Raw genomic sequence first — 12678 nt, 5'->3', positions numbered from 1 at the left:
GAGAAAACAGGGAATTACAGACCAGTTAGCCTGACATCGGTGGTGGGGAATATGCTGGAGTCAATTATTAAAGAGGTAATAACGGTGCGTCTGGATAGCAGTAAAAGGATAAGTCCAAGTCAGCATGGATTTATGAAAGGGAAATCATACTTGACTAATCTTCTAGAATATTTTGAGGATGTGACAAGTAAAATGGATGATGGGGAGCCAGGTGGATGTAGTGTATCTAGACTTTCAGAAAGTCTTTGATAAGGTCCCACATGGGAGATTGGTGAGCAAAATTAGAGCACATGGTATTGGGGGTAGGGTGTTGACATGGATAGAGAATTAGTTGGCAGACAGGCAGTATTGGCAGGCAGGCAGTAAAGAGTAGGAGTAAACGGGTCCTTTTCAGAATGGCAGGCAGTGGCGAGTGGAGTGCTGCAAGGCTCGGTGTTGGGGCTGCAACTGTTTACCATATACATCAATGATTTGGATGAAAGAATTAGAAGTAACATTAGCAAGTTTGCGGATGCCACAAAGCTGGGTGGCAGTGTGAACTGCGAAGAGGATGTTAGGAGGTTGCAGGGTGACCTGGACAGGTTGAGTGAGTGGGCAGATGCGTGGCAGATGCAGTATAATATAGATAAATTTGAGGTTATCCACTTTGGTGGCAAAAACATGGAAGCAGATTATTATCTCAATGGTGTCAGGTTAGGTAAGGGGAAAGTGCAGCGAGACCTGGGTGTCCTTGTACACCAGTCACTGAGAGTTGGCGTGCAGGTACAGCAGGCACTGAAGAAAGCTAATGGCATGTTGGCCTTCATAACGAGAGGATTTCAGTAGAGGAGTAAAGAGGTTCTTCTGCAGTTGTATAGGGCCCTGGTAAAACAACATCTGCAGTATTGTGTAAAGTTTTGGTCTCCTAATTTGAGGAAGGACATCCTTGTAATTGAGGCAGTGCAGCGTAGGTTCACGAGATTGATTCCTGGGATGGCGGGACTGTCATATGAGAAAAGATTGAAAAGACTAGGCTTGTATTCACTGGAGTTTAGAAGGATGAGAGGGGATCTTATAGAGACATATAAAATTATAAAAGGACTGGACAAGCTGGATGCAGGAAAAAATGTTCCCCATGTTGGTTGAGTTCAGAACTGAGGTGAGAAGGAACTTTTTCACCCAGAGAGTTGTGAATTTGTAGAATTCTCTGCCACATCACTGGATGCCAAATCACTGGATGGATTTAAGAGAGAGTTAGATAGAGCTCTAGGGGCTAGTGGAATCAAGGGATATGGGGAGAAGGCAGGCACGGATTACTGATTGTGGATGATCAGCCATGATCACAATGAATGACAGTGCTGGCTCGAAGGGCCGAATGGCCTCCTCCTGAACCTATTTTCTATGTTTCTAGTACATTAAGAGTAAAAGTGTAACCAAGAAGATCAGTGTGCTTTTTATATGTGGAGCTAGAGGCGATGGGCAATAGAATTTAACTCTCAAATATGAAGTGAATAATTTTGGGAAATTAAATCAGGACAATATAACACTAGACGGCATAGATTTACCTCCCTCCTGCATCTTGATCTCTCTGTCTCCATCTCAGGGGACAAACTCGAATGATGTCTACAACAAACCTACTGACTCCCAGTTATCTAGACTAGGCTTCTACCCACCCTGCCTCTTGCATACACTCGATCCCCTACTCTCAACTTCTCCGTCTCCGCTGCATCTCCTCCCAAGATGAGGCGTTCCATTCTAGGACATCTGAGATATCCTCATTCTTTCAGTCAACGTGGCTTCCCTCCTGCTGTCATAATTAGATCCCTCACTCACGTTAACTCAGTCCCATAGTTCTGTTCTAGCCAGCTCCACAATTAGAAACATAGAAAATAGATGCAGGAGTAGGCCATTCGGCCCTTCGAGCCAGCTGATCATCCAAAATCAGTACCCTGTCTCTGCTTTTTCCCCATTTCCCTTAATTCTGATAGCCCTAAGAGCTAAATCTAACTCTAAATCTAACAATTGTAGCTTGCAGAAAGAAAGATCAGCCAGAGCCTTTCCACGACAGGAACGTGATTGAATATTATATACTTGGATGAGTTATTTGATTGGTCATTCTAAAAGAATACCTCAAAGCCCAACCTCTACCTTCAAGAATGACCAGGGCAGTAGATGCATGGATTTTCCACTACTTGCAGATCCTTCTGACTTGCAAATCTATTTCCCGATCTTCATTGTCACCAGCTGGATATTCTGGAACCTCCTATTCAACAGCATTGTGCGAGGATCTTTACCAGGACCACAGTAGTTTGAGGCAATGCCTCACTAGTATTTGTGACATGATTAATAAATGCTGGCCCTGATAAAAGTGCCACAGTGAGTCCCACCGGAATTTGGAGGAACAGCACCTCATATTGTGCCTGGGCAGCTTGCAGCCCAGTGGAATGAACATTGACTTCTCCAACTTTAGATAGTTCCTCTGTCCCTCTCTTCCCCTCCCCTTCCCAGATCTCCCACTGTCTTCCTGTCTCCACCTATATCCTTCCTTTGTCCGGCCCCCTGACAACAGTCTGAAGAAGGGTCTCGACCCGAAACGTCGCCCATTCCTTCTCTCCTGAGATGCTGCCTGACCCGATGAGTTACTCCAGCATTTTGTGAACATATAACTAAACTTAATTAATTCAAATATATATATTTTACCTAATACTTCGCCCTCTTGCTGTTCCTCTACAATGTGGCGCGTCGAAAGAGGCCCGAAATAAAGGCGAGGAGCCGGGTATTTCGGGACGTTCGGTTTTATTTCACAGTTATCAGACCGGTCAAGTCTGCTGGAATGACTTCGAGCCCAAACCCTCGTCCTTGTATACGTAGCAAAGGACCGCCCCCCTGGACTGGTCCATTCCCGTGCCGAGGGATCGGTAGTGGTATGGCCCGACCCTTGGGAGCCGCCACAGGACCCCCCCCCAGAACCGGAGGCACGAAACGCACTGGTGATCGCACAACCCGACCGGACCGCGTACGAAAATCGGTCGACAGAGGGGCCGGCGGAGGCACAGGTGGTGGGACCCGCAAAGGGGGGCGACCTCGTGGCCGAGGCTGGGTAACCCTCACCGGTTGGTCGATGTCTAAGTGGGCCGGCTTCAAGTGGTCAATTGACACGGCCTCCGGCCGGCCCCCCGTGTCCAAGACAAAGGTTGTCTGTCCGTGCTCCAGCACCCGGTACGGGCCCTCATACGGCCTCTGGAGTGGCGTCTGGTGGGCGTCACGGCGCAGGAACACAAAGGCGCAGTCCCGGAGGGCCGATGGCACGTAAGGGCAGAATGTCCCATGGCGGGACGTCGGCACCGGTGCGAGCTTGCCAACTCGCTTTCAAAGGCGCTGTAGGGTGGATGAGGACGGTCCTGTGGCGGCTCCCAAGGGTCGGGCCATACCACTACTGACCCCTCGGCACGGGAATGGACCAGACCAGGGGGGCGGTCCTTTGCTACGTATATAAAGACGAGGTTTTGGGCGCGAAGTAATTCCAGCAGACTTGACCGGTCTGATAACTGTGAAATAAAACCGAACGTCCCGAAATACCCGGCTCCTCGCCTTTATTTCGGGCCTCTTTCGACGCGCCACAACATTCAATTTAATGGCGATGCTATTTCTGGTGGAGACTTTTTGGCAAACTTGGTGAATTACTGGAACTTTATATTCCTCAAGGAAAAATTTGTCAAAGTGTAGTCAAGCAAATACTGAATGGGATATCCTCTTGGTGGAACATGACTGGGGATGTTCCAGCAGTTTCACATGGAATGGTAAAATTTCTTTGTAAAAATCAGACCATTGGTGACTTTTTTTTTCAGTTACGCCATATTATAATTCCCAAAATATTTTTCATAAGTTTGGTTTGAGATTTGTGAAGACATTGTGCAATTTACTTTATTTTATAGAAAAAACGGATAGATTAAGTTTTATTGTTGGCATGCCGCATATGTAACTAAAGTTGTGCTTTTGGTTGGCTGCATTTGTTTTTGATGTTTTCTGTCCTTTATTTGCCCCATTCTCATTTTCTGAAAAATTTTGAAACAAATTCCACTAATTTGCCTTGGTGCAAAATAATTCCATGCGTAAATGTACTTGGGTTTTACAAAATAATGAACCCACGGTTATTATTGGTAATTTTTAAAGATTGTATTGTTTTGCTCAAGGTAACAACTTTGAAGCAAAGATAGAGAATAAGAATGGCACATCGAGTCAATTCCTACAAATAAGTGACAGCACAAGTACTACCAGAGCACTAAAGCAAAAAGCCAGGAAGAAGAGAAGGGGTGAAGGCAGACAATGGCACACAGGTAAGTATAGCCAATGAGGGAAATCATAATCATTGGTAATAAAAGGAACACATGCTTCCGAGTGAGTGGATGAGGTGCATTGTATAATATTAGTTAATATTTAAATGCTCAGTTTAATATTGATATTCAATTTAGGAATTGTCAAATATTAAATACATATTGGCAGTTCATCAATTGTATAAGAAGAAACTAAAGTGGTAGGTAGAAATTTTCAGACTGAAAACTGAAGTTTAAAGAATTTTGTTTGAGCTTGAGGAGAAATAAAGTGTCATGTGCTGATGCACTAAGTTTGATTTAAAACTAGGTTATTTGTTGGAGACTTGAGACTACAGATGCAGGAATTTTGACCAAAAACAAATTGTCGGAGGAACTCAGTGGAACTGGTAGCATCTGTGGAGGGAAGTGGCCAATCAATGTTTTGTCCAGGACTCTTCTTCAAACTGACATTTTGAGTTATGGCCCTTATTTTGTTTTAGATGATCAATTTGTATAGCGCATCATAAACTCCATAAGAATTATGTAAAATGCAACTGTATTCCCACAGGGAGAAATTGAGATGAGGGATGATTTTAAATGTTATCTATAATCCATTAACTTTGTGCAAAAAGCTTCGAGTCACTCCTGTTTCTTTACAGGATGCAAGAATTAACATCCCTATCATGAAAATTGTTCATTTAACTTTTCTAGCTGGACAGATATTAAGATTTTTTTTTTTTACTTTGTGCTCACATGTATCACATTTAAATCTTCCTTTTTCAGCTCACCAGAAATGATCAGATCCCTAAGATTAATTAATTTCTATTTGGCATTAATGCTTTTTTAAATTGTTGGAGAAGGAGCATTATGAGGGATTGAAAGGTTTAGGTAATATATCTCAATCAGGCTGTTTCAAAGTTGGTTTACTTTTCAGATTCAAAGACCATAGTATTTTAGCAGTAATTCAATCTTTTTTTAAATCTATTTTTTCCTTTTAAAGCTGTTATCATAGGACCTGATGGACAACCCATAACTGTATACCCCTGTCACATCTGTGGAAAGAAGTTTAAATCAAGGGGTTTCTTGAAAAGACATATGAAGAATCATCCAGAGCAAAGTGCAAAGAAGAAGTATCAATGTACAGACTGTGACTATACAACAAATAAAAAAGCAAGTTTTCACAATCATCTGGAGAGTCACAAGCTCATCAACAAAGGAGAAAAAACATACGAGTGCAATGAGTACGGAAAAAGATTCACTCAGGCAGGGACACTGGCCACTCACAAACTGGTTAACAGGGAAAAAGAAACTAAAATGCATAAATGTAAATTTTGTGATTATGAGACAGCTGAACAGGGTCTTCTCAATCGGCACCTATTGGCAGTGCATAGCAAGAATTTTCCACACATTTGTGTGGAGTGCGGGAAAGGATTCCGACATCCATCAGAACTCAAGAAACACATGCGAACTCATACTGGGGAGAAACCATACCATTGCCAGTACTGTGAGTATAGGTCTGCTGATGCTTCTAATCTGAAAACCCATGTGAAAACCAAGCACAGCAATGAGCTGCCATACAAATGTGACCACTGCCCACAAACATTTTTGGATGACAAAGATCTGCAAAAGCATGCCACTTTATTTCAGGCACATAGGACCCATCAATGCCCTCATTGTGACCACAGGAGCTCCAATTCTAGTGACCTTAAACGTCATATAATATCTGTGCACACCAAGGAATTCCCACACAAATGTGAGGTGTGTGATAAGGGATTTCATCGTCCATCGGAGCTGAAGAAACATATGTCAACTCACAAGGGTAAAAAGCTTCATCAGTGCAGGCACTGTGATTTCAAAATTGCAGATCCTTTTATACTCAGTCGCCATATTCTTTCAGTTCACACTAAGGACCTTCCTTTTAAATGCAAAAGATGTAAGAGAGAGTTTCGACATCAAAGTGAACTTAAGAAGCACATGAAGACACATAGTGGGAAGAAAGTTTACCAGTGTGAATATTGCGAGTATTGCACTACCGATGCTTCAGGCTTCAAGCGCCATGTAATTTCTATTCACACAAAGGACTACCCTCACCGTTGTGAGTTTTGTAAGAAAGGTTTTCGTAGGCCTTCTGAAAAGAACCAGCATATAATGCGGCATCATAAAGAGGCTATAATGTGATGTATAGGCGTAAAAATATTTAACACAAACTTAATTAACTGAGTTAATTGGCATGGCTCGTGAACTGTTTCTCCTGGTCTCGACTTGAGTGTTGTTTCTCGACCTACCTTTCTTCCTTTGTATTATAAGTTGTCAAAAGGTATGAGAATTGGGAGGCGGAGTCAATTGTACAAATGTTTTGATTTCTTTACAAAATCTAAGAAGTAGTGGTCTGGGATTGCCATAATTGTGAAGCCATTAAGTGCGTTCATTGTCTTTTTTAACAATTTTGGGTGTCTTGAGTTTGTTTCATATGCAGTTGCAAAATCTTCTATTCCACAGCAATGCTATAAAACTCACAATTAGACCTTTAAAATTGTTTCTATTTTACAGTTAATCCTGGTAAATTATCTGATTACTGGAATTGATGTTTAAAAACATCTTTTTAACTTTTTTTTAATCGAAAATAAATCCCAATGAATAGTTATTTGTGATAAATAGTCAACGAGTACAGACCACGTTCCAAAATGCTTGTAAAAAGACTGGTTCAGTGGATTTGGGATTTATTTTACTTTATTCCTTGTAGGTGCTGCAGTTGCGACAGATTTGCTATTTTACTATCAATGCAAGAATGGGTCTACGCAGCCAGTGTAGATTAATTTCTTACTCTTAAGAGTTGGACTGCTTTTTACTATAGGGCATGTATGATATTTCTACGCATCCCCTTGCAAATACTTATGATCCGTAAATAATATAACATGGGAGTACTTCAGGAACCAAACAATTTGGTTCAGGGCTATTTAATGGATACAGATCTTGTTTTGACATTGTTATGCATATAATGTATAGGAAGTGGTATGATGGATATAGTTTTTTTTAGCTGGTTACTGCTCACACATTAAATGGTTGTTCACTTTGTGAATTTTTAACTTTATTCATTGTGTTGTGGTAGTTTTTGTGTTTCTTCAAATGTTGTCAATTTTTGTTTTGCACCAGATGAGAATCAGTTGCTCGAGAATTCAAAATGTTCTATTTTCAAAATTCAGAATGTTAATTTAGCAATGCCTCTTAGATTTAAGAAAACACATGTGTTTTATGTGGCTGTAAAGGTCGTACACTCTGTAAAATAAGAAATCTTTTGTCACTGTTCTGTGGGATTACTATTTCTAAATGTTCTTAATGTGATGAGTATATCAATAAAACTACATCCGTTGCACTGAAAGTTAGCTTTTGGTCAATTCCCCTTGCCCAATCACATTGCAGTTTTACAGATAATTAATTCCTGTTGGTTGCATGCACCCTTATGTCCACAAATTATGAAGTAAGATTTATGATTTAGTCTTTGAAGCTTGCTTGAGGATGAAGTCATGAGTATTTAATTTCTGGTAAATATCTGATTTTTTTTTTTACTGTTTTGCTTCTGTAAAGTGACAATACAGATTGTGGTAATAAAACAATTAAATTCCTATGAAATAAGTGATGTAACAATAATTTGGAATACTTGCTCCTAAGATAAAATTTATAAGCCTAAAAATGGTACGGTAAATAAAGGCATTTTGTACTTGAAGTGGGGAAATCCAGACCATCAGGAATTTAAACGTAGGAGTATGTATTCAACTGATTCGCACACATTATGATATCTTAAACATGTGTGTTTTTCTGAAGTACAAACAAAACTTGGAACAAAACATTGAAGGTAAAGATCGAGAATGACAGTTAAACATGGAGTATGCCACACTAGATTGTGAATCAAACTCATGGTTATTTTCTAGGTAATCATTTTCCTCTTCATAAGCTCCTCAGTATTGATTTTCATGTGTTCCCCTGTGCAGAGGTGGCACAAACCAGCATTCTAGCATCTGCACAACAGATGCAACTGTCTGTAGCACCAAAGATTATCATAGAGCAGTCTGATCATGGCAGGAGATTTAATAGCACTGCATGGCAAGGGGTAGCCACATGCTTCTTGATGATCTTAATTCTGATCTTTTTTAAACATATCCATCTCAATTTCCTCCTAGTCTTTTTCAATTTTTTCCCCCTCCCTCGGGGTTTTCTCACTTTATTTTCCAGTTGTCTCTAGGCATCCTCCACCACTTGTTTTTGTTTTGGAGATACAATGCGGAAATGGGCCCTTCCGCCCACCGAGTCTGCACCGACAAGTGATCCCCATATATTAACCTACCCTACATACACTAGGGACAATTTTTACATTTTTTGTACCAAGCCAATTAACCTACAAACCTGTATGTCTTTGGAGTGTGGGAAGAAACTGAAGATCTCGGACAAAACACGGGGGGAACGTACAAAATCCGTACAGACAGCACCCGTAGTCAGGATTGAACCCGGGTCCCTGGTGCGGTAAGGCAATAGCTCTACCATGCTGCCCAATAATCGTTGAATCCTTTGTGCGTTTATCTCCATTGCAGCTTTCAGGCAATCTCTGCTATCTGGGAATGCAGAAGTTAACGTAATAATTACAAGAAAAGCACGAGAGAAATGTCTTCATGAAGTTGCCTTAGTTTAGCAAATCCTTTTGGTGACAGTTAAGACATTAAGGCAAAATATGGTGCTCGTAAATTGATCCAAAAATAGGTGACATTCACTTTTGGGCTATAGATATCTATTTTTTAAAACACTCATTATCAGCATGGTAGCGTTGGAAAATAACTGCAGATGCTGGTACAAAACGAAGGTATCACAAAATGCTGGAGTAACTCAGCAAGTCAGGCAGCATCTAGGAAAGGGAATGGGTGATGTTTCGGGACGAGACCCTTCAGTCTGAAGGGTCTCGACCTGAAACATCACTCATTCCCTCTCTCCTAGATGTTGCCTAACCTGCTGGAGTTACTCCAACATTTTGTGATACCATTATCAGCATTGGGTAATTTCAACCCAACGCCAAATTTCCCATCTGATGTAGGAAAGAAATGTGATTTAGGAGTCATTTGACAACCCTTACATTGACCCTTCACAATTAGCTTGTCCTTGTGGCACTGTATTGATGTTGCTTGAGTGCATCACTGTTTAGGGTCCATCTTTTTTAATTGATGTGCACCTGTAATATTTCATTTTCTTTCTGAATAGACCTGCATATTAGTCTATATTTAAGATTATTACCTAATCTTGGATCCATAAAATTAATCTGCAATCTATTAGCTCCAGGTAGTTTACGTTGGTGCCAATGTGGTCTCCCTATTCATGAATGAATGTATTGAACAACAGGGGATCAAACATAGGACATCAACTTGTGCCAGAGCCCCATTTGGAAACCACTTAATTCAAGATAATTAATCGCTTATGATCACATGGCCAATTTGTTACTCGTGTTCCCATTTCAATCCCAAACTATGATATTTTCCTTCTTTGAAGCACTTCATCCAAAACTTTGTGAAAATACAAGCAGATGCAGTTAAAGGTCGTGATTCAGTATTGGGGAGATTAAACTAAACTAAATTAGTGCAATGTTGTGAGAGGAGTCAGCAACAGTCCAGGATTCCTACTAATTGCTTTGCATTTATTCCTCTAAGATGCAATTGATCTCTTTATCATTTACCTCTGACTGAGGCTAACAGTAGATAATGGTTTGCAGTGTGAATATGAATTTGTACTCTATCCAGCAGGCTTTCAGTCTCCATGCAACCTGTGATCAAACTGAAAGCACATGGTCATTTATTTCCGATTGTTACATAATTGTACCATCTGAATTGAACAGTGAACCTGCATTTAATGCAAGCATAACAAAATATTAATGAAGAGTATGGAAATGTCATTGTGTACGGTCAAATCAATAAGTTGTGTGAAATATATGATACACTGTATATTTTATTTAACATTCACAGCCCAGAAACTGGCCATTAGATTCTGGTATGGGCACATTTGGAGTACTGTATACCATTTTGGTTGCCCTGCTTTAGGAAAGATATCAATAAACTGGAAAGACTGCACAAGGATGTAAACAGGTCTGGAATGCCTGAGTAATAAGGAGAGGTTGGATAGGCAAAATCCTTTTTCCTCTTGGAATGTAGCAGATTGAGGGGTGACCTATAGAATATATAACATCTATTTATAGGGTCATAGATGAGGGGAACAGCCAGTCTTTGACGTGTAGGGAGTCAAAATTTGTGGTTATAGTTTAAAAGTGAGGGGAACGATTTAGAAAGGACCCGAGGGGCAACGTCTTCACAGAGTGGTGCGTATATGGAACAAATGTCAGAGAAAGTGGTTGGGGTGGGTACAATTACGACTTAAAATATACTTAAAGATAGGTACATGGATAGAAAAGGTTTGGGTGGGTCTGGACCAGATGTAGGCAAGTGGGACTTGCTTGGTTTGGTAACTTGGTTGGCATAGAATGGTTGGGGCAAAGTGCTTATTTTGGTGCTGCACAGCTGAATGGTTCTGTTTTGCTGACGACTAAACTCCAGTCCCTACCTTGGGGATCAGCTACTAATGGTGCAAATATTTGGGAGAAATATCTATTGCTCCTAAATTTCTGGCGTTAACATACAGATTATAAATGCCTGTCAATGTACTAAACAATTCCTTTAAAATTTAAAAATCTAAAGTTATTTTTAAATGTAATGACAAAACCTTTTTAAAATCATCTCCTGAATGTTAACAGTTGCTAACTAAGTTAGGTTATAGAAGAATTGCAGATATATGATTGAGCAACCAATTTTAATGGCATGTGGAGTTAGGGTTAGGAATCTGGAAATGTTCTTATCTCACCAGTCCACTGGGGGGACATTTTTCAGCTACAAAAGCTAGATTTGCCATTGAACAAGATTTCAAGTGTAGCAGTCCAGATGAGGAGTACCAACCTGAAACGTCATCAGTCCATTTCCCCTCGCAGATGGTGCCTGACCCACTGAGTTTTTCCAGCAGCTTGTTTTTTGCTCCAGTCTCTGGTGCCTCAATTTTTAAGTTGGTCTCCTTTTAATCACTAAAATCATTAGCTTGCATTTGTTGGTAACTTGTGATTGGTGTTTGTTTGGAACACAAAGTACTGGAGTAACCCTGTGGGCCACGCAGCATCTCTAAGACATACAGTGCCCTCCATAATGTTTCGGACAAAGACCCATCATTTATTTATTTGCCTCTGTACTCCACAATTTGAGATTTATAATAGAAAAAAGCACGTGGTATAAGTGCACTTTGTCAGATTTTAATAAAGGCCATTTTTTACATTTTTTCACCATGTAGAATTTACAGCTGTGTTTAAACATAATTCCCCCATTTCAGGGCACCATAATGTTTGGGACACAGCAATGTCATGTAAATGAAAGTAGCCATGTTTAGTATTTTGTTGCATATCCTCTGCATGCAATGACTGCTTGAAGTCTGCGATTCATGGACATCACCAGTTGCTGGGTGTCTTCTCTGGTGATGCTCTGCCAGGCCTGTATTGCAGCCATCTTTAGCTTATGCTTGTTTTGGGGGCTAGTCCCCTTCAGTTTTCTCTTCAGCGTATAAAAGGCATGCTCAATTGGGTTCAGATTGGGCGATTGACTTGACCACTCAAGAATTGCCCATTTTTTAGTGTTGAAAAACTCCTTTGTTGCTTTAAAGGTATGTTTGGGATCATTGTCTTGCTGTGGAATGAACCACCAGCCAATGTTTTGAGGCATTTGTTTAAACTTGAGCAGATAGGATGTGTCTACACACTTCAGAATTCATTAAGCTACTACCATCAGCAGTTGTATCATCAATGAAGATAATTGAGCTAGTACCTTCAGCAGCCATCCATGCCCAGGCCATAACACCCCCACCACCATGTTTCACATTTGAGGTGGTATGCTTTGGATCTTGGGCAGTTTCTTCTCTCCTCCATACTTTGCACTTGCCACCAACCTGATATAAATTAATCTACGTCTCATCTGTCCACAAGACCTTTTTCCAGAACTGTGGTTGCTCTTTTAAGCAAACTAACCTAGCCATCCTATTTTTGCAGCTAACCAGTGGTTTGCATCATGCAATGTAGCGTCTGTATCTGTTCATGAAGTCTTCTGCAGACAGTGGTCATTGACAAATCCAATGTTGAAGAGTATTTCTGATCTGTCAGACAGGTGTTTGGGGATTTTTTTTAATTATTGAGAGAGAATTCTTCTGTCATTAGTTGTGGAGGTCTTCCTTGGCCTGCCAGTCCCTTTGCGATTAGTAAGCTCACCAGTGCTCTCTTAATAATGTTCCAAACAGTTGATTTTGGTAAGCCTAAAGTTTGGCTGAT

The 12678-nt window shown here is 40.6% G+C and overlaps 1 protein-coding gene across 3 annotated transcripts in view; it reads left to right on the top strand.

Annotated features, from left to right (window-relative positions):
- The window catches only part of znf711 (zinc finger protein 711), a 59246-nt gene extending 51575 nt beyond the window's left edge, over positions 1-7671 (top strand). For all 3 annotated transcript variants that reach the window (XM_078412312.1, XM_078412311.1, XM_078412313.1), the window contains 2 exons: positions 4173-4316; positions 5293-7671. In XM_078412312.1, coding sequence (XP_078268438.1) covers positions 4173-4316; positions 5293-6470 — 1322 coding nt within the window. In that variant the 3' untranslated portion in view covers positions 6471-7671. The remainder of the gene's footprint in view (positions 1-4172; positions 4317-5292) is intronic.
- The last annotated feature ends 5007 nt before the right edge of the window (positions 7672-12678 follow it).

This window comes from Rhinoraja longicauda, chromosome 15, assembly GCF_053455715.1.
Source record: "Rhinoraja longicauda isolate Sanriku21f chromosome 15, sRhiLon1.1, whole genome shotgun sequence".
Lineage (NCBI taxonomy): Eukaryota > Metazoa > Chordata > Chondrichthyes > Rajiformes > Arhynchobatidae > Rhinoraja > Rhinoraja longicauda.
The sequence above is the reverse complement of the archived record's forward strand: the minus strand, read 5'-3'. Positions and strand labels throughout refer to the sequence as shown.